The sequence below is a fragment of the Centruroides vittatus genome, unplaced genomic scaffold, assembly GCF_030686945.1.
Source record: "Centruroides vittatus isolate TY-2023 unplaced genomic scaffold, ASM3068694v2 scaffold_1047, whole genome shotgun sequence".
Taxonomy (NCBI): Eukaryota; Metazoa; Arthropoda; class Arachnida; order Scorpiones; family Buthidae; genus Centruroides; species Centruroides vittatus.
The window spans coordinates 384815-412767 of record NW_027122669.1 but is presented as its reverse complement, the minus strand read 5'-3'; the positions used below and the strand labels follow the sequence as shown (position 1 = coordinate 412767).

Genomic DNA, 27953 nt, shown 5'->3' with positions numbered 1-27953 from the left:
TAACACTAGCTACTTAAACTGTTGTTGAGAGACCTTGTGTGTGTACTAATTACTGTTAAAACTCAAGAAAATAATCCAAATTTTAATAAAATTCACAAAAAGCCTGCTTTATTGGAATCATAAATGAAATGTAACACTTCTTAAGTATTTTTTGCCTGATAAAGTCCATTTTCAGAGGTCCTATTAGAGAATGTTAGCAGGAAATCTCATAAAATCGCCCTCTTTAAACAGTTGAAAGGTTGCAATACGTTCAAAAAAGATGAAATTTTTTCAAAAACCTATTTTATAGTTGTAAACACTCCTGAAAATGCAATTTTATCAGTCCAAAAGTTTTTGAGTGTGTTGTATGTTATTTGTGACACCAATCATATAAATTTTTTGTGTATGTCATATATAATAATAATTAAAAGATGCAAAAATGGAGAGATCAATCAAATGTTTTAAAAATATAGAAAAATTTTAAATGTAAAATATTTCTTCCATTATTCTATATTTTCTCTAATATATATATATATATATATATATTGTAATTAAAAGATGTATAATAACATACAAGAAGAAAAACAGCCATTGTAACACAGTTTGAATGATAAAAAATATAGTTGTAATTGTAGGAATTAACCTGAAGATAAAACTTCATAATTTGGTTTACTATTAAAAATAGGCTACTTATTTAATGCTTGTTTTATTCTTATTTATATTCAAACTGGAGTTGAGAAACGTGTTCAATGCATTTTGAAAGAAGTTAAATTCAATTAAAACAAACTAATAAACTGAATGATACATATTATATTCAGCAAACAATTTTTACGTTTCAGAAATTCATAAACACACCAGAGGAAATGCCGATAAACTGTTAATTTTATACATATATTATAACTTAATATTAATTATACTTACCTTGTGGATTTCCTTGAAGTAAATTTAATGTTACAGAATTATGTGCTTCGTGCTGTTGTGAAATAACTATAGCAAACAAACTCCCACGTCTAGTAATATCGTCAACTATCTGACTAACAAAAGCTCCATCTTTTGGAAATACCATATCTACAAGCATACCAAGATTTACAAGACGCCTTTCCACCGACTCAGCATACAGTCTGAAATGTAAGTTAATAATGTCACAAAAAAGAAAAAATAACTAGGTAAATAATATCATCATTAATTAATATCAATTATAAAAAAAGCCTCATAAATTTTATAAAAATGATATATTTCTGACAATCTGAACTTCACGTAAGGCTATCTGTAATGAACCTTCTGTATTTGGAGAGAGAATAAAACAAATTATCTATTGGACTACTTTTTAACGTGAATATTTATAATTAACACTATCTAGACCTCTGTCCAATCTTCACCTCCAATATTGTTAATAATTTAGATACAATCATGGTGCCAACAGGGGATTCACAGCCCTCCATGGTTCTCAGCTGGTTATCACTTCACCCCAGCATGGTGTATACAGTATATAAATATAAGAGAGAAAAATATCAGATATACAATAATCTGTAACGAAATCTACAATGTGTGTATAAAACATTACGACATATCAGAGCCTTTATACACAAAGTTAACAAGAGATTTTTATAACACTAACTCAATAAACAATTGTGTTATCAGCCTTTCTTCTTGGAGATCATAGCACTGAGATAATCTGTTTTGACACAGAGCATCTTACTATGTAGCAATTTTATAACTCATAACTAGCAATCTTTTTTCAATACAGTGAGGTGAACTTGTCAGCCCCTTCAGGGCACAAGTCAGAGGATAAATCAATGATCTCCTCAGTCCTTTCAACAACTGGCTGCAATCCAACTTAGCAGCCTTTTTCTTTCTGCTAGTGTTCCACTTCTTGCAGACTGGCACTTTTTTGTTGTGTTGCTGGATACACCACTTTCTCCCTCTTTATATCTTCCCAGCCCTTTAATATCTCCCATTTGTTCGGGATTCTCGACTTTATATTGCTGAGAGCACAGAGTCGCATGCACTGACACTCTTTGTTCAGCCATCATAAAGTAAAAATTAAAAAGAAGGGTTTGAGGCCACTTCCAACCTTCCACGGGTGTCCCACATCCTTTCAAGAGTTGGAAAGAAAGTATGCATTTAAGAACCTCCCCACATCTGGTTTGGCCTGCTGCCAGGACAGCCTCCCATTTAAATGGCTGCCTCCTCAGGGTCACCCCAGCCCAGCTGGGTGCTTGGCTTATGCCGCCCCTTCATCCCTACTAGAATGTTTTTTCCCATTTCTGGTTCTCTGAGGTAATTACAGCCCATCCAGTGCATAATGATCCTTTAAACACCTCCATCCTCTTAAGACATAAGGAAGTTGGCCTTATGCCAGTGTCTGACCAGGCATGAGAACTTCCCTTATCATCTACATCGGTTTGGGAAGAGCAACTGCAATTCCTGTGACTGTGATGGTGTCTCCTTGGGGGATGTGTTTCATACTTTAATTGACTGCCCGCACTACGATGCAAAACGGCACAACTTATTTGTCTACTGTATACAAAAGGGCCAAAACTGGCCACCCCAACTCAAGTTTCTCCGTGTGGACAAGAAAACTTACCGGCACCTAGTGACTTTTGTCGAATCCTGCAGCATATTCCGGGCAACACAGACTTCAGCACAGCCTGCAACTTGAACTACAACAGCGGGATACTATCCCCACTATTTAGGGACAAGCGAAATAAGCTTGTTGGCCTCTCGACCATGGACACTGATACCAATACCGGTATTGATACTTTAAAACTAGTCATGGTACTAATACCAATACTTTTGTGGTATTGAGACATTCCTAATGGTATATAATGTAGATAAATACCAGTATAATATAAAACAAATAAAAAAACTTTTAAATAAATCATGGTACCATGGACAGTTTATAAACTCTCACATTCTGTGGTATGTGAATGTGTCTTTCTTGTGTACTGTGTAATGTACCTCTGTTTCAATTTGATTTCATTGTACACGTTCATGTATTGGTTTACAGCATACTGTGTATGCATGTACTAGCCATTAAACTCTTGTTGTTTTGTTCTCATTGTAAATTACAGCTTTAATCTTTCTTGTACATGCATTTTCTTCCTGTATTACTTCCTTTCTTACAATGTATTATTGTAAGAAAGATTATTGGATTATGTAACTCGCTGTAGTGATTGCATATATTGTATGTAAGTGTACCAACATTCATCTCTGCCAAATTGGCACTTTGTATTTTATTACTGTTTTTCATAATAATTGCGATGTAAGATCTCAGGAGATCCCATTCCCACTCCCTTCCTTCCTTACTTTCCACCTATACCCCTCTCCCATCCTTCGCTGGGCTGTCTAGCAGACAGCCCCCTACTCTGTAATTCTGTATATTCAGCAGAGACTAACCATTACCAATTCTTACTTTATAATAAATCACAGTATTTATATATGCATCACACCTAAAATATGTAAAATTTTAAAATGTCCTCGCATCAGTATATTGAAAAACTGCATTATACAATATTTTAATTATTGTAAAAAAAAAAAATCACAAAATCTTTACAAAATTTTTTTTTGCACTTGTCTTCAGGATACATAAATTTAAGTAAATCCTCATCATGTTTTTACTATTATACAACTTTTACAGTACATAAACACTAATAGATCCTTTCAAAACAGATTTACATCTATTAAATGAGAAATATGTAAAATGAGCAACTATTTATTGTGACATTGTCAAAATGCCAGGCTGCAATTTCTAATCATATTTTTAATTTATTTAATTTAAAATATATGCTCTCCACCTCAAATTAGTAGTGGTTTGTCCCTGAACATCATACTTTTCCTTTAACAATGCAGTCATGCAAGTTAGCAAACTCCTTTTGGGAGAAAACTTTTGAATTAAAGTAGAATGACTTCTGGTTTGTATTGGACATTCGTATATAGATAATCAGGGCCTACTACCCCTAAGGTTTTCATATCAGATCTCATCTTTCATCTAACTAACTCCGTTCTCAAGATTAAGGAAAGACAGACATCACTGTCTGTCAATTCATCTGTCTGTCTTTCTTTAATCCTGAGAACATTGTAGACATTATAGGTCTACAATTTTTTCAAAATGCAGCTTAATAATGTCAACTGCACTAGCATTTAGTTGTGTTCCTGCAACATATTAAAGGATGTTTTCCAAATGCTGATAATTTGGATATTAACTAACATATTTTAGTGAAAATGAGAAATTTCTTAAGTTCATAAATCAAATATAATTTTTCCTGTTAAAAAAAAATGAAAGTTGGGTGTTCAATCTATAAATTTTCATTTTTTATGAAAACTTTCAAGAACAAATTACAGTTTGCAAATGAAGATATACCAGTATATAAACATGAATTATTAAGCTGTTTAATATTTACAGTAATACAAAAAACATTACTTACCTGTATGCTTTATCAACTACAATAATTTCACAGTCATTGGGTCTTTTTGGATCTAATACTAAATCCTTGTAATAAGAATGCAAGATATCACTTCCTGGATCTCTGAAATTGCAAAAACAATGCTATATATATTCATGAGTAATTTAAATGTATTAATTACATACAACTTTATAATTTTATAACAATTAGCATCTCATCTTTAAGAGAAATTTCAGTTTAATATTAAAATTCAAACTTTAAAAATGTAACGAAACCAAATTTATATCAAATTGGATAAAGAAAAAGCTGAACAGAAACCTTTAGTGTTTTACAATAGTTTAAAAAAGAAAAACCAAATGTTTTCAACTACATTAATTAGCCAGCTTCAGGTTTAAACAGCTGGTAAAACACATTTACAGAATTTAAACTTAAAGACTAAATGAATAAGCATTGTGTGTGTAAAATTCATATATAAATCACATTAATTTAATTATTAAAAAGTGAATGTTTTAATGAATTTAATAGAGAGTGAATGCTGAAGACACAAAGAGAAGAATTTAGATAAAAAAAACACAATTTTATGGTTTGAAATACATTTTATTATTCAATATAATTTCCCTGAACTTCAATACACTTGTTCCAGTGATCTTCTAATTTATGGATTCCATCCCTGAAGTGAGAATCCGGAAGACTGTCGAAATACGCTTCCACGGCTGCTATTACCTCTTCGTTCGATGAAAATCGTTTCCCACGCATGAATTTTTTAAGATGTGAGAACAGCCAGAAGTCAGAGGGAGCTAAATCTGGCGAATAGGGAGGATGTTGCAACAATTCGTATTTTAATTCGCTGATTTTCGCGATGGTTTTTTGAGCTGTATGAGAGGGTGCGTTATCTTGATGAAAAATGATTTTTTTCTTCTGTAAACCAGGTCTTTTCTCACGAATTTTTATATCCAGCTGGTCCAAAAGATTACAATAATAGTCTGAGTTGATTGTTTTACCAGTTTGGAGATAATCCACGAACAAAATTCCTTTTGCATCCCAAAAAACTGATGCTAACACCTTCTTGGCCGATTTCTGGACCCTAACTCGCTTCGGAGCCGAAGTACTGGGTTCACACCACTCCTTAGCCTCTTGTTTTGATTCAGGATCATGATGGTAGACCCAAGTCTCATCCATAGTAATGAAACGACGCACAAAATCCTTTTTATTTTTTCTAAAACGCTCCAAATGTTGCTGAGAAAGTTGCATTCGAATGTGTTTTTGCTCCATAGTTAGCGAATGCGGCACCCATTGTGCACACAGCTTTCTGTAACCCAAAACATCAGCCAAAATATTGCTCACACTGCCTAATGAGATCCCTAGGGCTTCTACTAAATCTCTCTCAGTTAATCGACGATCTTCCAAAACCATATGCTGTATTTTTGCTACGATTTCTGGTGTTGATGCACTTTTTGGACGTCCTTCACGTGGATCGTCTTCAAGACTTGTACGGCCACGTTTAAATTCAGCAACCCATCTTTCTACTGTTCTAATTGAAGGTGAAGAGTCCTTATACACTTTTACCAATCGTTCATGAATTTGTTTTGGTGCTACACCTTCCAAAAATAAGAATTTTATCACTGCACGATATTCAATTTTTTCCATTGTAAAAAAATACACTGACACGTCAACTTTGAACAGCTGCAAATATAGAAATGAGTTGACAGATCTACATGAAACTTCACACGTGTTTATAAAAAAGTAGTACTATTTTTAGAGTAATAAAACGACAAACCTAATAGCGCCATCTCCTATTGAACGACAAAACTTATTGAACAACCTGGTAGAGAGTGAATGCTGAAGACACAAAGAGAAGAATTTAATAAAGTGTTAAATTTCAAAAATACCTTAAATTATCTCTTCTATCACGGTAATATGTATCTTCATATTTTCGACGGAAATAATCACGACCAGAATCAAAATTCCTACTATCATCTTTAACGTCTTTCCTTTGATATCTAAAGATAAAATGGAATAATTTAAAAATTTACTGATTAAATTAATTTAAATAAAATTACAAAATTTAAACATTTTAGAAATAATCAGAAAAATGTTAAGTTTATAATTAATTTTCAACTTAATTCTCTATAGTAAAGCCATAATTTAATTCTAATATTTCTACAATGCAGCAAAATGAACCAAAGCCACAAATATTTCTGAAAGAGTGAAACTTATTCATGTAATTATCAATGATAATTTTTCAGACTGAAAATTCACTTTTGTTTACTTTACAGAGTAATGCAAAAGCCTATACAAGTCAATAATAAACAGTGTAAATTTTGATTAGAGACAAATGAAGCATTTTGAAGACATTCAATAGAAGTGATCTGGTGAATAATGTTCATCAGTAGTTTGCCGTGCAGTCAAGAATAAAGTCATCTATAAAATGAGGCAGGACTAATATCATTCTGTTTAGTAAACTTAAATTAACATTGAACAAACAACGAATACAGGAAAGTCAAAAACATTTCTTTGATACTCTCAAAGAAGCAAGTTTTGTCAAACTTTTACAGGATGGTGCAGAGTTTTGTACAACCTTATCAAAGTATTCATTGAAGTCATAAAAACTCAATCATATTGACACATCATTAAAAGGATTTCAATTTAAATGTAGCAGAACTCCAGTTATCTGAGCCCTAATTAGCCAAGGCAAATCTGTGTATACACTGCTATGAATGCACTGAGCAAACACATACTGTAGTACTTTTAATCTCAACTGTATCTGGCCTAGTAATTTTTCTTAAAATTCTTCACACACACTGTGGCACTACGGGGACCTTTATTCCAATCTTGGAAACTTACATTGACAACCAGAATATGTGCCCAAGTTTCATGTATGGTATCTGCTATCTTACAAGATGAAGCCTATTTGGTAAAAATATGAAATGGATGCAAATACCAAACCAGTAACACAGCAAGAGTTAAAATGTAACCATAATAATACACATTTTTGTTCTCAAAACTATTGTACATATTAATTGTATAGTAATAAAAATAGGTTTAAAAGTGATACTTATAAATCTTTTATGTTCATAATTCTTATTCCAAAATTGCTATGGCCATATGTTTTATTCAAGTTTTCAGTTATCTGAGGTAGTATCAATCCATATTACCTTGGATAATCAGAGTTCTACTATATATACATTTCATATCCCATTATTGCTGATTTATGTGATATATCTAAATTCATATTTTTCAGTTTGAAAAACTCATCAAATATGAATATGTGCATAACAATACTTTTTATCTATATTAAGTGATTAACAGCCTCATTAAAGTTATATAATTAAATTAGTACATATATTTCTATGCATTTTTGAGACTAAATATAAATTCTAATAAGTAAAAAAACAAAAAAAATTACAAAATTTTAATTGAAAATATACAAATTAAAAATTTAAAAGTGATTAACCAAAATTGAAATTAGTTTTTCTTTTTTTTTACCTATCGTCTTTCCTATAATTATCGCGAAAACGATCATCACCACGTATAAGAGATCTATCTCGTCCATCTTTGTGACTATCATGGGAAAAATCGCTGAAAATAAAATAAATTAATCCAAATAAGTAAAGCATTTAATATCCTTTATAAATACTCATAAAATTTATTTGAAATAGATAAATGAAATGAGTAGTTAAAACAGGATTAAGTAGTTATTTAAAACGAAATTTTGGGAAACTAAATTTAAATTATAGATGTTAAAATTCATTATAAAGAAATATATTAATTTTTAATAAATATAGCATAAATATAAAGAATTATATTTTTATATAATATAATTCTCTAAATCTGTGCACCATTGCACTAAATGGTAGCAGTATTATGAATCACATAATGAAAAGAATCTTTCATTATATGATTTATAATACAGAATATTATTTATAATTTGTAACTTGCAATCATAAATAAATGCAGGCTTTTGAAATTGAAGAAGTTTAATATGTAAAACATTAACAGTTATATATATATATATATATTTAGTTGACTCCGCATAAGTCGAAACCCCAAGGGGAAGTGAAAATGTGTCGAGTTATCCAATGTGACAACTAAAGCAAAGTTGGAAAAAAAACCACAAAACTACAATTAATAAAATGCAGTAGTGCATTATACAGTAGTATAGGTTTACAATACATTGTGTCCTCCATTTACAATTCCTATGTAGATTAAAAACTGAAAAATTCGTTTATTGTTGTTTGTTTTGAGCACTTAACCATCTCGACTTTCTTTTTCAATGATCATGAACGCCTTGAAAACATCATCTTTGTAATTGTCAACTGTTGGCAAGTAACGACTAAGGATTCTTAATGCCTCTGGCATAAGAAAATGCAAAATTGGATTCTGATGTGACATTGATGTACATGGTATATTTTCTTTTTGTTTATCTGTTATTATTTTATACGTAAAAATACAAAATGTTAAGGCATTTTTATTAATATGTATGTATATGTATATATATATATATTAATAATAATATTAATGTATTATTATATTATTAAATATATTAGTTATATATTAATAAATAAATCGACTCCCCTGCCTTAAAAAAATGAGTTCGCACCACATGTGCAGAGTGAATTCATTTTTTCGGGAGGGGTGACGACTTATCGGAGTGTGGGACAGCTAAAGTATGTTGATTTATCCAGTGGTGTCGAGTAAACCGGAGTTTTTTTAACATTAATGCCTATGTAAGTCGGCCGGAACCACAGAAAACTGACTACTTAACCGATGGTGTTGAGTTATCCAGGTGTCGACTTATGCAGACTCGACTGTATATATATAATAAAATTAATATAGTTACATAGTAAACAAAGCCAGAATTAATAACCAAACGATAGTGCCGAATTCATCGGTGCTATTGTTTGATAATTAATTCAGATTTATCATATGGCTAGTTAAATATATAGATTACAACACTATGTACTAATATAAAATTAATATCTATTTAAATTTTGATGATATGACTCAGAAGTAGACCAATTGCAGCTGTTATTTCTAATCCAGTGCACCAAAATCACAATTTTACACGGTTGATCTTTAATATTAGCTGGCAGACATCTGTAAATTCCTCACAAATATTAGTTAACATCAACAATTGAACAATATTCATACTATAAACATTCAATAGGATATTAATACAAAGTAAAATTATCTTCAATTTATAATACTAATTAAATTAAGTAATTATTTTTTAACTGGTCAAAGAAATATTTAACTAGTTGATCAGCCAGTTAAAACTGATTATCATTGTAATCTTTTGAGAATTAAGACAGATTACAATTGAAATACAGAAATAATAAAACATAAAATAATAAGATCTCATTTCTTTTAATTGCACAATATTTAATAATTATGACAAACCATATTAAAAATTCTATAAAAATCTTACCGGCCTCTGTCTCTGAAGTTTCGATCTCCTACAGGAGACGATCTGCGACCGCCTCGTCCCGACCTTCGTTTACTTTCAAAAGCATGTGCAACTTCTGAAATTATTTTTATTTCCAATTGTTAATAAATCTATCATAAAACAAAAATAAAAAAAACTGTTATTATTTAATAATCTGTCATAAAAAAGTTTTGTTAAATAGCATTACCACACAATATAATGTTATTCAAATTATTTTTTAAAAAATGGCAAAGCAAGTATTTTCAAATATTTCTCATTCAGTCCTTTTGTTCATTATGCATAGCAGTTTGTATCAGTAAACTATTGTAGAAAAAGTATTAAAGAAAACTCCACATCAACCTGTTGATTGGTCCATAATATTTGATAAAAGACGAGCACTGCAATCTTTGCCTGATTGTTAAAGTGTGTCTTAAGTTCAAAAAGGTCAAGTACAATAGATAGTGTAAACTGCTTTTTCTTTGTAATAATATGATGAAATAAGGAAAAAAATCTCAAGTTTTTCTGTAATAAAATAGAATTGAAGATTCATTTGAGAAGGTGCACAAAGTACTTTCTTTGTTCATGTGAGGATGACATTTTGAAATGACCAAAGTACTTGCATGTATTCAAATCATGAAGGAAATAAATTTAACACCAAAAGACAGTATATTTCCTCTGTAAAGTGTGAGTACTTTTAATTCAAACAGAATCATCTGACATAGAATGATCAAGGGTTAAAGACAAAAAATGACAAGAACATAATGCCACGAAACAGTATTTTCAGCTTCATTATTTGTGCTTTTGTTGATTTGAGACATTATTATTTTGTAAAAGATATTTCTCCATGTTTCCCTACTTATGGGTTATTTCCAACATTAGACATTACATTATAAATAATGTGAAACTTTAAAAGGCCATTACTTTTTCACAAAAGTAAGAATTTTTGAATACTAATTTTAGTTTTGCTATTCTTAAAGTTATACTATTCATGCTTACTATTATATTTAAAAGTTATTTAATTTAATAATGTAATAATATATTAGTAAAAAATGATAGATCATCCATTTCATACCAATTCTGTTTCCTTTAAACATGGCACCGTTTTCCTGTTTAATTGCTTCAGTTGCTTCATCTTCATGACCAAACTGAAGAAAAGCAAAGCCTTTCTGCATACTTACACCTGATTTAAAATAAATAAATGTACAATAAGTATCTTTTCATGAAATGAAATATATGTTATGACATTCTTTTTTTGCATATATTACAGTAAAAGTGCAAAATATAAGACTTATGAACTGCACAGATTTACTCCATACAGAACTATCTGACATAATACATCTATTCTAATAAACGTTGTCTCTTAATGTTTTCAGCCTGCAATTGTGTTGTTTATTTAGAGGGCATCTATTATATCTACACTTTGGGAATTGGGTGAGATTATTATTTGAAAGCAACTATCAATGAAATAAATTGGGTAGCTTTTTCACTTTATTATTATTTAAAAAAACAATGCAACATTCAACACACTTTATTGGACTGCAGGTTTCAAACTGCAGACCTATACATTTACACTGTCATCATCTGTCTGGCATTCATTAATCTCAAGAATGGAGTTAGACAGACAAAAATCGAGACCAAGTATGGAAAGCTTGGAGACCGGAAGCCTTGATTAACTATAAACAAACTTCCGATGCACACTAAAAGTTGCGTTATTTTAATCCAAAAATTTTTCCCTGAAAGGTGCTATATAGATGACAGGCACAATTCTATTGTTAAAGGAAAAGTATGATATACAAGGGCAAGCCATTAAAAATTTGAGGTGGAGAGCATATATTTTAAATTAATTTAAAATATAATTAAAAATTGCAGCCCGGCTTTGTGATGATGTCATAATAAATAACTGCTTGTTTAACTCTTAGATATTAACTTTGAGAAAAGCTATATGCAGTTATATCTTGCTTTGTATTATTTTGTTATAATGTAACCGATCAAATTCCTTTTAGCAATACTTCATTATTTTATTATTATTTTTAACTTTTTTACCCTATAGGTATTAAGAAAGGTTTTTTTTTTAGCAAGCCATTACAGGTTCAACCAGGTTCACAATGGGATGCCCAAATGGTGGAGGCCAGACATACGAAGACTGACTACCTACTGGAAAAATTTCTGGGATTTGTTTCAACCTGTCTGGATTTGATCTTGGATCCCGAGCGTGGTTGGCTGCCAACCTAACCACTTGGCCATTCAGCCACCAATTCTTTGTTATTAGGGTTTCTCTAATGGGATCCCAGCTGCTTTTTAACCCAGGAAATCCTGCAAATTTCTTAAAAGTTCACTTTTTTCTTATTTTGTGTTAAAATTAAGAAATTTTGCAAATAGAAAGTATAATCAGGGATGCAAAACCTGCGGCCTGGGGGCCACATATGGGGTTCCCTTTCAATGTTTATGCAGCCCGCTGACGGCACAAGCCAAATCCCTTCTTTTGAAGCTTCTAAGTATAGAAGTTTTTTACTTTCACAAAGTCATCAGCACCCAACTGTTTTATGACTTTCCCTGAGGTCAGAAATGTGGGGTTGAAGTTCTTCTATTTCTAGCTAACACACTTTCTGGTTTAGATATTGAATATTTTATGTCTAATACATAGTATTATAATGATTTTTAGAAAATCAAATAGAATAAAATGATGTTAGAATGTCATTTCCAATGTTATCAGGAAGTTTATATTTTGGCAGAAAATATTTTCAATTTTATGCTTCAGAAAACTTGCTTATTCGTCTAAATAGCGTCAAATAACATAAAAATAGGTGAAGATAGTGCTGAAAAACCATGAAAATAACAATTTTTTAGCATTTGTTTACATTCTAGATTCGAATTGGTATAGTCGAATTTGAATCAATCTTTTCTGAAAAGATGCTTATTCGTCAACCTAATGTCATTCAAACTAGAAAATGCCAATCAGAGTTCAAAAAGGAATGTACAAAAGCTATAACAACCAATTATTTACAACAAAGTCTCTCCACAGACTAACAACAGAAAAGAATTTTAATTATTACAGTGGACCAAACCAAGAAAATTAATAGCTGGAATAAAGTCATGTGACTAAAAGAAAGCCAATTGCACTAAAAAGTTTTGGATTTAATAATTATTTCAAACTACGTCAAGTCAAACTTCCAATGATTATCAACACTGCCCACGGCTAAAGTAATTAGACTCCTTGTGTCAACAAAGAGGGTTGCAAAATGGTCCAGCCCCCTGGTCAGTAAACTTAATCCTAACCTGGCCCTTCTTCAGAAAAGGTTGTGCATCCCTGGTATAATTAACACATGAACTGTCAGTATACATTTGTATTTATTAATTTTAAGCCTGCTTATTAGTTTTTTAAATTTTTGCTTGTTATGGCATGTCACACATTGTCAATAATCAATATGTAGCCTGTTTATAGCAAGACTCTGAAATTCTTTACTTGTCAGAACCTGTAATATCTTGAATAATTGTGTTGATACTGTCTTAATTTTTAACCATGCCCAGTAGCTTCAATAACTGGACTATGCCAGGTTGTGCAAATTTGGCAAGATATGAACGAGTATGAAGTATGCAAGTACAAAGTTTTTCTTTGTAAACCTGAATATTAAAGCCAAACAAACTGCCGAATTACTGGACTATAAGTTTGATGCCACAAGTAAAGCAGCCGAGGTAGACAAATCAAGAATAGGCCTACTAGATGGCAAAAGACGTACTACAATCTCGAAAACGAACTACAAATCTTCAAGGCTACAGGTGAAAAAAACACGTAACATCTGTCTTCTCTTAAATGCATTAAAGACAATTCTACCCACATCAATTAAATCAAAAAAGGGCATTCTCGATAGCAGAACTTTTCATTACTAAAATAAGGACCAGATTGAGTGATCAGAGTATTGACCATCTTTGTTTTTTAAAATCTTATTATAAAAATTTACAATAATATTTTGTGTTATGTTTTATTTGAAAAACAAAAATTACTTTCTAAGTTAGAATTGTGATATAAATTCATTTTTTCTTTAAATTTTCAACTCAATTCAAAGGCTTTTTTTTTATCGTTGTAAGCAGTTTCCAACAAAGTTTAATAAATTTTTTCTATCTGTAAAAATTCCTACGTAATTCAAAGATAGTTTTTAATACATATTTAATAACAATATATATTTTTACACAGCATTATTATTATTATGGAGGTTGCAGAATGTGTTAAATTACTTAAAAACAATTAAGTATATCTTGGGATCCCAAGAAACGGATCACTTTTTTCTCGAAATCCCGGGACAAGCAAAGGACCGGGAAATGTAACTCTATTTGTTACTAACAAATGTTTAGTTCAACATGATTTTAACACTCTTGCTTGATTTCGTATTAAGGTTATAACTTGAGAATGATGGTTATTAGAAACAAGTGCATAAATTAGATTTAGAGATGTTTACATACGTAGATATACACCACGCCGAGATAAAGCAATAGCTGGCCGAGTACCATAAGTAACCAGTATGATTATATCTAATTTAAATATGTCTGGAGGCAAGGGATTGGACAGAACTAGTGTAACTAGCAATGCATCTGCACAGTAAGTGGCTGTTGCAGATTCAAGTCCTGCTCCAGGCAGATTCTTTTCTTGCAGAATTTTTAAATTATTTCATAAACATTAATTAATTATAGTTATTAAATTTAATAAGTGATGGCACTTAACATTATCTCTACTGCCAAATTACTTAGTATTTAATTATTAATAGTAATACAGCCCAATTTATTCCAGAATTTGTTTGGCTTTAATATAACTACTGTAATGGGCTTAGAGGTGTTTATATATGTAAATCCAAAACATTTAAATTTTAAACATAAAAAAATTTTACTAAAACGTTTCCATGGGTTGAGAAATTAAACTACTCACTTTCTAATGCTCCCGAATCATTTAATTAAACTATCTTTAGAAAGAAAAAAATCAGATTAAAAAAACTTGTTTATGTATTACTACTTCAGTAATGATTTCTACTGAGAAAATAGAGCTTGAGTTTAATTTTTCAATAATTCAAAAAATTAAAACTGGATAACTAAAACAGAATCGACAATCTTTAACGTGACAGTTAATTATAATTAAATAAAAACACTTTTAGATATATATATCAGCCATCTTTAGGTGTGAAATATGAGGGGAAAAACAAGTGGTTACAAAGTAGGACACCACATGTATAATTAAATTTACACATGTGATTCTATTTTATTATTTAGTTATAATTAACAACTGAATTAAAGGTTGTCGTTTATGTAAATTTTCAATATTTGATTACCTGAAACTCTTCCATATTTTGAAAATTTTTCTTCTAAATCGGCTTTTGTTACTCGATCGCTGAGGAAACCGATATATAATCTCGAGCTTTGAATCTTTTTATCGAAAGCACCGTCTTGAGAAGAGTGATCCGAATCTCGATCGGATTCTGGTCTACCACTTCTTTCCCTTCCTTTAAAGCTCATTATTGCCTTTATTTAACGGATTTCTTTTCTAAAAGTTTAAGAAAAGATCAATAATTATATATGTACTAGCAGATGAGCCGGCATTGCTCGGGCAAAAAATAACGACAAAAATTAAGATTATTAGATTATTTTGCACTTCTAACCCTTCTACTATATTATATTGTAGTATTTGATTCATATTTACAAAGGTTATCTTACGTAAGAGTTTATCACACAGTGCCCAATCTAATGCATTTTAAAAATTCTTTAAACTATGTACAGTAGAGGAATAAAGAATTTTTAAAATGTGTTAAATTGGTCATTTGGTGTGGTGAACCCTTACGTAAGATAACCCTTTTATTTATATAACCAATCTTACCCATTTTCACCGGGTGCAAGAATGATGTTCTCCCTCATCTAAGACTAATTAGAGAATTTTCAGATGGGTCAAAAATATGTTCAATTTCACAGGAAAACACAAAAAATCTCATCTAAAATAGTACAGTAGAAGCCGAGTTCTTCAGGGTAATCCTTAACCCTCTCTCTCTTGCCCATGAGGTAAAATTTCCAAAAATTCCTTCTTAGTGTACATTCTCATGAGGTACCCTAACTGTGTGCCAAATTTCAACTTTCAATTCCTAACCATTTGGGCTCTGTGCTTATTATCATCATCATCAACCATCTTAATTACAATGTAAAATAAACATCTCGAGATAATATGTATAATTTGGCTGATAGTTGGATGATTATCGATAATTATATTCATTTACCTAAAGAGAAAAATTTATTTAATATTTAAAACTATATAATTAGAAATTATTCATAAAGTTAGAAATCTACACGACTTTTACATATTTTAAAACATTTTCAATCTTCTTAGGCCAGCTACGGTTACAGAAAATTCTTGCAATAGAATATCAAATTGTTAGGATCTTAGGGTGTAAAGACTCTTATTGCAAAATTCCCATTTAATCTCTCACAAAGAACTACAAATTGGTTGACAAACTGTTATAGTCTGGAGTGGACTCCAGTCACGTCCTGCTCATTCAACTGACCTGAACAAGAGACGTCCCCAAATCTCGTGCCCACATATACGCACCCCCTCATGGTTAAGTTTTCACACATGCAAAAACAACCAACCCAACACAAATGATGTAGAATAAGACAATAGTTTAAATCTAAATTAAAATAAAATTAACCAGAATAGAACTTAATTACAGAATGAAGGAATAAAATTAAGGAAATATAATGAAAATTAAAGCTAAACAAGATTTTAAATGCGGTAAACTTTCCATCGTTACTATCATATCATAAACGTGCGGTAAAGAGAGAAGTTTCTAGTATCTTACAAATATGACTCAAATTTTATTTAATCAATCACATTAACATGTTTAGATACTATATGAATAAATATTGCTGTAATAACCTAATAGGGTGGGTGGCCTTTTCTTATTTCAACAACAACAATAGCATTCAAATACTTGTCATTCTAAATCCGTGTGCTAATGAAGTAGTTGCAAAATTATTTTTTTATTTAGACTAGGCTATGTATAAACTATTTAATATCAGTACTTCTGATGTGATATCAGATGAGTCACATCACATCAAAAGGTACTCGCAGACTCTTCCTTCAATAATATCATGATACTGTAGCTTGTGACATAGTTCATTTAAGTCTGATAAACATTCGTCTACTCTTCTGTAAACAAGAGCTCCGAATTTATGTCAATATGTTTTTTTATAGCTCCAAATTTACAAAATGGCAATATGTTGTTCATAGTTTCATGCTACAGCATCTACTGCCTGTTTTTATTAACAGAAAAAAATTAATTTAGAAATGATAAATGTATAGACAGGATGGTAACAAAAGTCTTTCCCCACCCAATTATTTCAAAACCTGCTGTCAGACAGTTTCAGAAGAGGAACTGGATTGACCATCACTATTCTGAGGTGTCCATTATTTACACATTCACTGGCCAGCTGAAGCCAATCGCAAGAAAAAAATAACAAAAAACCATGCAATATTAGGTGTGTTTTAGTGCTTAAAAATTAAAAATGGACTTATATTTAGTATTTATTTTTATTTTATTTATTTAATCATGCTGGTTTGACCCATGACGTGGGAAATACAGAAATACAACTAATCATTACATATATAGTACACATTACAGTAATATTGTACAAATTATACAAAACAAATGTTATAATATTATTATAAACAAATAACATAATCAAAATTGTGGAGAGAACTATCCAAAAATATAAGAAACAACTTGTATAAAAAATAAACACCCACCTAAAAAACAAAAGAAAATTAATAATTACGTCAGAATAGCGGATAGTTTCCCAATATTTCTTACACTCGCACATGCATTTAAAGGGAAAAAAAATGATGACCCCTCTGGGCAAAATCGAATGATCAGATATGCAAAACAAATCAAAATATGAGCCAATCTAATCGAATGGTCCCAATAAGTTCGATAAATTTTTCAAACAAAATAGTAGACACACCAAAAGAACTCTAACGAAGTTTTTCTAAACTAGTACACCTAGCTATCACGTGATACATGTCCTTGATACTTATATATTGCCAAGGTGATCAGTATCACCTTGGCAATATATGCAAATATCTCTGCAATAATTCTAAAAAACAAAAGAAAAATTAATAGTTACATCAGTACAGCATATAGTTTCCAGACTTATATTTAGTAGGTGAAGCTACAAACATTAAACATGTAAAATTAAGACTGTGTATATTTGTATCATACAATAAAATTTACATCTCTGCATGCTTATAAATACAAACAAAAATAAAACAAATGAGAGGTTGGTCGGTATTGAACATGCATCATTTTACAAGCAATATTAAAACCTTTTAATACATTTTTAAGCAATTTTACAACAGGATGATGCTTTAACTTTATAATTTAGTTATGCATAAAAGTGTATCCACTGAAATTGCTGTTTTGTTTGCACATTACGCCTATTAAACGTTTGAAGCCAGAAATCTAAGGATCTCTAAAATCGCCTATGTTTAAGCAGAAAAAGGATGAATTTATTATATTAATTACAAATTATAATGACAGAATTTTAAAAAAGTACAAATATAATAAAATCAAGGAATACGTATTAATAAACAGCTAAAAAATAAACAGATGTGGCCATCAAATAACCAACTGCTAGAGAGCAAACTGTCATTCAATTTTAAACATTTGTAAGTTGTTAAAAAATAATTAATTGCTAAATTTGAATGTAATTGGTCAAGTCTGAAGAGCTGTATATATATTGAAATATTAGAAACACTACTAGTAAAGTGTCACTTTCGATCGATTGATCAATATCGAAAATTGATAAAATTGATGTAAAAAAGGTTAAATACGAAATTTCATATCGATTCATTTGGTAAAACTTGAGATACACATGCACGTGTACCAGCATCATTGAAAAAAAATAGTAAAAAAAATATCATACGAACCATAATTTCTCTCTTATCTATTGAAAATTGATATCATCACAATATTCATTCTTCGTACCATGAGTGGCTCTCAGTAAAAAATTAAACTAATATAATCTAGGCAGCAGCCAAACCTTGTTTTATGCATTAGTTCTCATTAGAATACCAATGAAAAACAGCTCAATTAATATCTGAATTGGTGACCAACTAGATGTTTGATGGATACTGCTACTGTTTGAGCAGGATAACTGATAATTATAACCTTTATACAAAGTTAACCACTCAGCAGTGAGGGACGTATATATACGTCGAGGACATTCGTGTGGCAGTGGTGAGGGACGTATATATCCGCTAATTTCTTTTGGAGGGTATCGCCAAAAACTACCGCAAAAAAAAATTCACATAAAAAATGAATTATGTAACAATAAAAAAAGACTTTTCTTTACTAGACATAACTGTTTACAAATACTTTTTCCGAAACAGAAATGAAAAAATTGCGTGAAAAAATACTTTAAAAATTTTCCAGGTATATTCTCCACTACTAAGGGATAGAACCATACCTGACTCCCACTGCTGAAAGGTTAAAAATGTGTCAATGAGGGGCAAATGCCCTCCCTAAATCTGTTGCTGTTTTTACCTAAAAAACATCAACACTGTAGTCAATAATCTTGTTTGATATATAATAAGATTATTTATATGAAAGGATCTATGTAGGAGTAGCATTGGACATCTATAATGTAAATGTACAAGATGTAGATTAAATCTTCTTGAATCAGTGTAATTAAAAATCAATAGAAATTCTAAAAATCATAGTACTTTGCATAAGATGGTAAAATATGCACTTTCCATGATATCATGACTTAGGTATTCCCTTATCTACACACTATGAGGAGAAATATTTAAATAGAAGCAAATTTTTTACAGAAAAACAATATAATCACAAGGAAATATCAAATATATAACAAAAAAAAAATCCAAAATCTATATTTTATTTTTGAGATTTGATGCATTAAGAGGTTTGAAATCACAATCTTCGACATCTCATAGATCACCATATAAGTCAACTAATTTTAAAGTCCAAACAATGAATTAATTTGACTATTGTCTGCCTGTTTTTTAAATACGTTCATGTGCATTTTATTACATTTATATTTTATTTGCCTTACCATCAATTATTCTTTATTAATTTATTATTATTTACTTATTTAATCAATATAAGTTGCAATGCTGATGTAAAATGTGCAGCAAAAGGACATTAAATGCCAAATTTGAGCATTCAAAAGTTATCAGGAGAGGAGCCAATAGTAACTTTATAATATTTGGTTAAAAATAATTTAGATTTTATTTATTTACTGGATGTATATTTTAAAAATTTGTTATAGTGTCAAATGATCTGCTGGATCAGGAGTCAGCAAACTGTAACACGCAGGATAATTTTCAGTGACACACTGAGTAGAAATGTAGTAAAAATTATATTTTAATTATTAATTACACATTTAAATGGAAGCCATAGTTCAGTGTAGGCTATGGGACATTAAAAACAAATCTCTTGCTTGTATATTTATATTGCAGCGCATGCATTTATGCTCAGTGTTGTGTACATACATGCTTCACATGTAAGAACATAATTCAATTAACAACTTAATTTCAAAATTATATATTTTTGAAGTCCATTATAACCAGGCCAATTTTGATAATATACATAACAAAACTGGTAAAATCACATTGACACCCGGAATAACACTATAACTTAAATTTGGCACAACGCCGCTGAAAGGCAACCTATGTACTAAATTATTTATCGGATTTATTTATTTACATAACACTACAAACCGAATCAGGTTTTTGTATGTTATTATATAAGATAATTGTAACTTATTATTTTTAAAATATTGTAGAATTTTGAGTAATATCTTTTTGGATTTTTATGCTTAATTAAGCATGTAATTTAAGGACAGAATTGTCACACTAGATTTTTGATTATTCAAAATTCTGTCATCACTGATACTGCTTTTAAAAATATTATCAATGTTGAAATCTCCAGCTAATTGCTATATGATATTACATATCTTATAACAATTAAATGGAATCAATGTAAACTGATTTATTGCACACACAGTATAAGTTACACAGACTAAAAACAACTAATGAAAAATAATAAATGTTATAATATAAATTAATCTTACTACCAAGAATTTAATTTTAAATTACAGTAATTCCTAACAAAGTTATTAGCATTCCTTTTATTCGTGATGTCATTTATTAAAATTTTCAACATTAATTTCTATAAATACCTGGTTTGCTTTTTTGTTTTATGTAAAATACCTTTATAAAAAAGTTTTATGAATGCATCATTTAATTGAATTTACATAATAATGTTTGCCTTGAATGGAAAAAATGTGTGTGTTGTTGCCTCTGATGTTACATGTATATGTGCATCACAAACATTCTAATTGTAAATTAGCTAATTGTATATTCTAAAAATGGAGCAGTCGCTTTAAAATATATAAAATTTAGACTTTTTCTATAAACAACTTTTTGAGTTAACTATTGTTATACAGAATGTTTCTAAATTAAATGCCAAAACACAAATATTAGATTCCTGAACTGAGAAAACATGAATTTTTTAAAAATTTTTCCATAAAATATAAAGGGATGCCATGCCTTCACAAAATGGCATTATCTGGGTTAGATGATTATATTGAATGCAAAATTAATCATGATTTACTATCTAATATAATGATGTATGCTAATTATAGCCATTTATCAAGAAATTTTATTAAAAGAAAGCAATTACTATTAGCAAGATATGCTACTTATGCGAAACTTTTGAATGAAATGAACAAAATCATTCAAAATTGATCCTAATTGAAGTTGAAAGAACATCTACATTTTCAACCTGGTTACAGATCATCTTCATTCAACAGTCGAAAATGGAATCACTTACTTAATCCGTCTACATCCGTTAACCAGGTTGAAAACGTTATTTCCTCAACTTCACCCACTGTTAAACACATTAATTAATTTAGTATATTTAATTTAAAATTTTAATAAAAAATTAAATAGTGAATAATAAACACTGCAAAAACCTAAAAAACCAGTGAGAAAATTATACGCAAAGTGCACCCATGTTAAACAGGCATCATCAGGTAACAAACAGTTTGTTGCCTGACAATGCCCGTTTAATGCGAGCAAAAGTGTTAGCACTTTGTGTACATTTTTCTTGCTGGTTTCTTAGGTTTTTACAGTGTTTGTTGATGAGACTATGTCTTGTCTATAAAATCGTGCTGCTGTCAACGGCTGGACACCTTACAGGTACGAAGGAGTACATGTCAGGAGTTGCAATTTGGCACAAGAATATTTGGTACCCAAATCATGCGCCAGATAAAAAACACCAGACTTGTAGGTAGTCATAGGACTGAGAACCGAGTCAAAATAAAAATACAAAATGGAGACACTATTTCTAAAAACAGGTGCTAGTGTGAGATTTGTGCATGCATTGCTCATTGGGAATTTTGAAATGCAAACTTTGCAAAATCAAATTTTGACAAACATGTGTATTCTCTTGCTCTCGTCATTTCGCAGAATGGCAAAACGACAAGAGCAACATCAGAACAATTTGGGTACAAATATCTTCCCACTTACTGTAGCCAAGAACAGGCCTGTGACAATGCAGCCCACCATAATCTACGCGAGGACCCCGAGTACCGATGTCAACTTTTCCTCATTGGAGAGTGCTCATTTTTCTGTTTTCTTCAAGAAAATGGTGCGCAGTCGAGCCCAGAGTCTCTGAGACACAGTCTCGTCCCAAAAATGGCTTTGCAATTTTACTCATTATTGTCTAATATTAACCAGTTGTAAAATAGCAGTTGTTAACTTGAATTAAATAGTGATAAACAGGGAGTAGAGAAGACCACCTTTATCAATTTTTTGAACAAATGAAATACCAAATTGGATCCAATTTAGTCGAAAAAACTATGCCGACACCAAGTAGCCCGCTCGACCCTCCACCGAGTATTCGACGTCGGTTCAGAGAGGCAGGGGCCGAGGCACGAGCACCAAAGCGCACGACCACACGCAGAGCATCGGTCAAGGCGGGCAATAATAAGCCTCAACCGACACAGAGAACGGAAAATAGGCAGTACACCGGTTCACTGTAAAAAGTAGTAAAACCGCGCGTACAGGTAAGGTCTATAACTCTAGGGGGTGACAAATCCCTCATTAAGAGTTCATTTTCCAATGGACGTATACACACACAAAACACCTTCTATCAATTGGAAACAATTGTGTCTGTCAAATAAATAATAGAGTTAAATTTATCGAGTAAAACAATATCCGAGTAAATTAACACGGAATGATTAAATTGAAAGCTTGGCATCGATTGTTTTTCTCGTTTCTCGGTGCCACTTTACCGAAATATCAAAGCGTAGAAGCGAACGAAGATTAAAAACGAGAGTGCAACTAACGCCACGCTTCATTTTTACAGATTATATCCGACGGAAGCGAATAATATTCTTAAATCTTAATAATAATAATAATAATAATAATATACGTTTGACTTACTATTTCTGCAGAAAACTTCCTCCGAAAATAAAAATTCACCATTTATTACAAAACAAATTCGTTAATCGGTTGGACTTAACAACATGGCGCTACTCCTTTTGTTATTTATCAAATGGTGAAAATTATAGCACTAAAATAGCCATTAGTTTTTTATTACGAAATTAATTAATTCGGAAGTTAAAAATATCTACGTTTATTAATTTAATGTTCACGGATATTTTAAATGTCTGTCGAATTAATTTTATTAAATTTTAAATAAGCATTGCAGAATGTATTATTATATAACGTTATATAATGCTTTAATATAACGATATATAAAATTGAAAATAATGACGATTATATTAAAGATTTACAAATGGAGTTAGTCGATTTGACCTGCAAACGGCTCAATTATTACAAAGAATTACTTTTAGCTCTTGTTTTAATTAAATTAATTAAATATCTACTAATGTGGGGTAGATAATAAGGACTTATCACACCAGTGATAATAAACACAAATATTCAGGTATCAATGTAGTACTATACATTTAACAAAAGGGGTGTACATCAAAACTCGATTAGATGAGTAATTAACATGAAATAACCAATCGGACTATCGGAATAGTTCCTGTTCAGTTGATATTAATATAAAAAGGTTATAATACTCAAAATTATACAAGACAAACAGACTTCTATAAAGGTTTAGGATACTATAGATTACCACCTATGAAATTTCGGGAGTTTGAGTATATATCTGAACTGAGGGGACCGAGACGAGTTCAACGATAGTTTTCTTTTGGACCGGAGAAAAAAAATAAGAAAGTTATCTTAGTTTTTAAGTTATCGTGCTTTTATAATGCTTTCATGCAGACGGCACCGTAGTTGTTAGTGCTGCCATCTCGCGGTAAAGTCTGCAAACAAATTTTTAAAAAAGCACTCTGAAAGGCAAGAAATTGCACTAACGCCACTTCCTTTTTCTCCTTTTGTTCAAGAACTACCGTGAATCAATAACTAGTGACGTTAAACAATCGGCGGCCTACCGGCGGCTCCCCTCCCGAGGGAGTCCGTCGGGAGCACGAACAGTCGAACGCCAGTTCCTTTTTTATCTTTTGTGCAAGCATCGCAATCCCCGATCGCGATAGCGCGGTCGGCTCGTAGTACTAGCCGACCGCGAGCGATAGCGAGACTGAAGGGCCGTAGCTCTCGAGGTCGACGAGCGCGAGGGTGTGCGAAAAAGGACTTAACTCGAACTGCAGACGATTGGTGTGCTCGTGGATCAACATCTGCCTCTGTTGAAGGTATATATGGCCGACTTGCCGGACTACCTGTTAAACACGCGATAGGCTTAGCGGAGACAGCGACGCGACTCCCGAAAATCGCGCAATCGCCGAAAAAAAATATGGTAACTTTCTTATTTTTTGCCTCCGGCCCAAAAGTAGAGTACCGTTGAACTCGTTTCGGTCTTCTGAGTTCAAATATATACTCAAAGTCCCGAAATTCCATAGGTGATAATCTATAGTACACCCAATAAGAATAATAATATATAAATTATATTAAATAATTGGGCGAAAAATTCTTTGCCTTCTTAAATAACGTCTTTCAGTTCTATCTAATGCTTCGATTGCGATCAGAATATCATATTCGTCAGTCATTTTCACTTTCGTGTAGCGATCTCACATGCTCAACTCAAAGTAAGTAGGAACTCACATGGTGAGATGGGAAAGCACGTGAGTTATAACTCGAGACTACCAATTTGACGTCAGAGTGTGAGATGGTACACGTGACACCTTCAACACGTTGTGAGTTGTAACACAAAAAACTTGAGACTAAGGGTCCTGGTGTTTTGCGGTCGTGTCCGGACGTCTAAACCCACCACTTTCCCAACGGACCTCGTAACAGCGCTCCGACACGCCAAGTTTTCGTCATATCCGGTGTTTTGTGGTGGTGTCCAGTTTGAGTCTACACTGCTATATAAAGGAATTTATATTATATAAGATTTTAGTACTTAGATGTAACGAATAAAGCAGTGATTCTCAACCTTTTTTTGTCACGGTACACTTAATAATTTAAAAATTTGGCGGCACACAGTTACTTCGGTAAGTAACGCAGGACGTCATAACAGTGATTTTTAAATGCGGTTGGTTATTTAGGTCACATTGTCTAAACCAGTGATTCTCAAACTTTTTCGATTCATCGCCCCCTTTGTTCCATAAAGTTATACCCAACGCCCCCCGTGTGAGAAAGGATTGGAAATATTCTTAGGAAAACTTTTCTATGAATCTCACACTTTGTGCCCTTACCGTACATTGTTCTCGACATCTGGAAACCATTAAACGCAATGTTTTCTCTTATCCGTTTAACAGAGAAAAGGGAACGGCTGTCAGTGACCCCAACTTTTGCCTTTGGTCACAGTTCAGTACCCTGCCTCCAGCGCCCCCTAGATTTACTCACCGCCCACAAGGGGGCGTTATTGCCCACTTTGAGAAACGCTGGTCTAAACGCTTTGGTAACTACCGGCAGTTACCGGTAACACCGGTTACAATTTCCAAATGCGCCCTAGGAAGGTAGAACCTATTGAACTACTTGTCTGATGTCGCATATGTACGGGTATTTGCAGTGGCGGCACATTTCAAAAATCTCTCGGCACACTAAAGTACTGCGGCACAGTGGTTGAGAATCGCTGGAATAGAGTAAGGTTTGAAAGAAATGATGAGAGAATTATGTGGACGATAATTATTTTTGCATAATTTTGCCACGTAAAATGAAAAAATAGACATATTTATGCCAAATAGAGAATTTAATTCGGTTTTTTATTGTCGTTAAGCAATTGTTATCATTCTTAAGAAATACATTGTCATTTGCATTGTTAAAGGCTAAATGACGAATTTTACAATAAAAATGGGAATTTTAGGGGGGTTGGAAAGGGATTACATTGTTGTGGAGCAGAAAAATTGATTGGGAAGTGCGGGAAGTGTGTGATTGTAAGAATAAATGAATAGACGCGCGTGCGAAGGGCTGGAACACGGTCCGGTGCATCGTTCATATTTATATTATTTCTATTTTTGATTTTTTGGTGATCCAAGGGGGTTCTTCCAATGGAACAGTGGGCCGCAGGGTCGCCGATAAAGCGAAAATCCCAAAGGGGGCCCGGAGAGCGGCTCAAAAACGGGATAAATCCGGAGAGCGGCCTAGCTAAAAAAGAAGTCTGCAGGGCGAAACCTGAATTCGTATCTCAATTAGGATGTATTCGACTAACTGCGCACCCGCAGTTGGTCGATTACATCCTAATTGAGATACGAATTCAGGGCTAACAGCGCAGGGCGCCGGATCCGCCCAACAAGCAAGCAGTTGTCCCGGAGAATCCCCCGGCCGAGTAAAGGAGCTCGGATGTCTGTTTGTTTTGTTTTGTTTTTTTTCTTTTTAAAGGAACGTCGGTGAATCGAACCCAGGCCTACAAGCTCAAGACGATACAAACGGCGGAATGTAGCGCACTGACTCGACCAACACAGTTCCCTGTTGCATTACAGATTGTAAGCAACTGGCAATAATAAGTCTATTGTTGACGCGCGGAATTGTTAATTTAATTAATAACAATTCTGCAAGTTTATTGCTGGTGTTTTACAAGTCTAAACCATTTATTTACAAAACGGCTTCTCAAATTTTAAAAGTTTTATTTGAATTCCATCTGAAACGGGCTGCATTTGAAAAAGTCGTACTATACACCTATGAATTCCCACTGTCGCCGCCGTCTGTCCGGCTGTCTTCCATCAATCTCCGAAACGGTCTTAGAGAAAGAAAAGACGAGACCAGATGTTGAAACTGTAGGTAGGGCAGGAGGCCCCGATTAAATATATACGAACTTCCGATGCAAACCGGAAGTCACGTTATTTCAATTCAAAACGTTTTCACTCAAAGGTGTTAGATATATGTTAAAGGAAAAGTATGATGTACAGGGACAAGCCACTGGTAATTTCAGGCAGAGATCGCGATCGCGTAACATTGTTCTTTTATTCCGGTATTTTGTGAAACAGTGTCCTATTTGCATTTGACATATTAAGCACTAACTTTATAGTGTATTTTGAAGATACGTGGCAATTTTCATCTATATCTTCATTTAGTTGGTAAACTTAATAAATCTTATTGAACAAAAAGATAATAGAAGAAGTCTACGCAAGTTACCAGGCAAAATACCGTACCAAGTAAATAAAGATAAAGATGAAAATTGCCATGTGTCTTCAAAATACACTATAATGTTAGTACTTAATATGTCAAATTGTTCTTTTATTTTTATATATGACGTCATCTATTAACATTTCGTTATTTAAATTAATTAAGTTATAATTATTTTTAATCGCTACGTGATCTGCAAATTTCTGTAGATATACACGGTGTTGTAGAAGTAAAATTTTAATATTATTTTTACTTCAATGCGATTCGGTATTTTTTAATTTAAACTCGAACCGGTGTTCCCTCCGCACTTAATATTCCGTTAATTAATTAACTCATCTGCCCGTGCTTTTCTGTAATCCGTGTAATTTCTTTTCAAGATATTCTTCTAACTAGAATTGCGAAAATCTACTAACGGTCTACATTTATGTAATTTTTAAAATAGGCGTTCTACTCTTTGATACATCCAATATATGATCCTTTTGTTCATATTTTTGTGTAC

At 32.0% G+C, this 27953-nt stretch overlaps 1 protein-coding gene across 4 annotated transcripts in view; it reads right to left on the bottom strand.

Moving 5' to 3' along the window:
* The window catches only part of LOC136986472 (nuclear receptor coactivator 5-like), a 39546-nt gene extending 16149 nt beyond the window's left edge, over positions 1–23397 (bottom strand). Inside the window, exons 1-8 of one of the 4 annotated variants that reach the window (XM_067284000.1) lie at positions 23306–23397; positions 15126–15337; positions 10883–10990; positions 9814–9907; positions 7872–7964; positions 6275–6385; positions 4407–4508; positions 901–1100 (exon numbers count right to left, since the gene is read on the bottom strand). In XM_067284000.1, the coding sequence (XP_067140101.1) occupies positions 901–1100; positions 4407–4508; positions 6275–6385; positions 7872–7964; positions 9814–9907; positions 10883–10990; positions 15126–15309 (892 nt within the window). In that variant the 5' untranslated portion in view covers positions 15310–15337; positions 23306–23397. The remainder of the gene's footprint in view (positions 1–900; positions 1101–4406; positions 4509–6274; positions 6386–7871; positions 7965–9813; positions 9908–10882; positions 10991–15125; positions 15338–23305) is intronic. The other 3 variants (XM_067284002.1, XM_067284003.1, XM_067284004.1) reach the window with 3 other exon arrangements.
* Positions 23398–27953: the final 4556 nt, after the last annotated feature.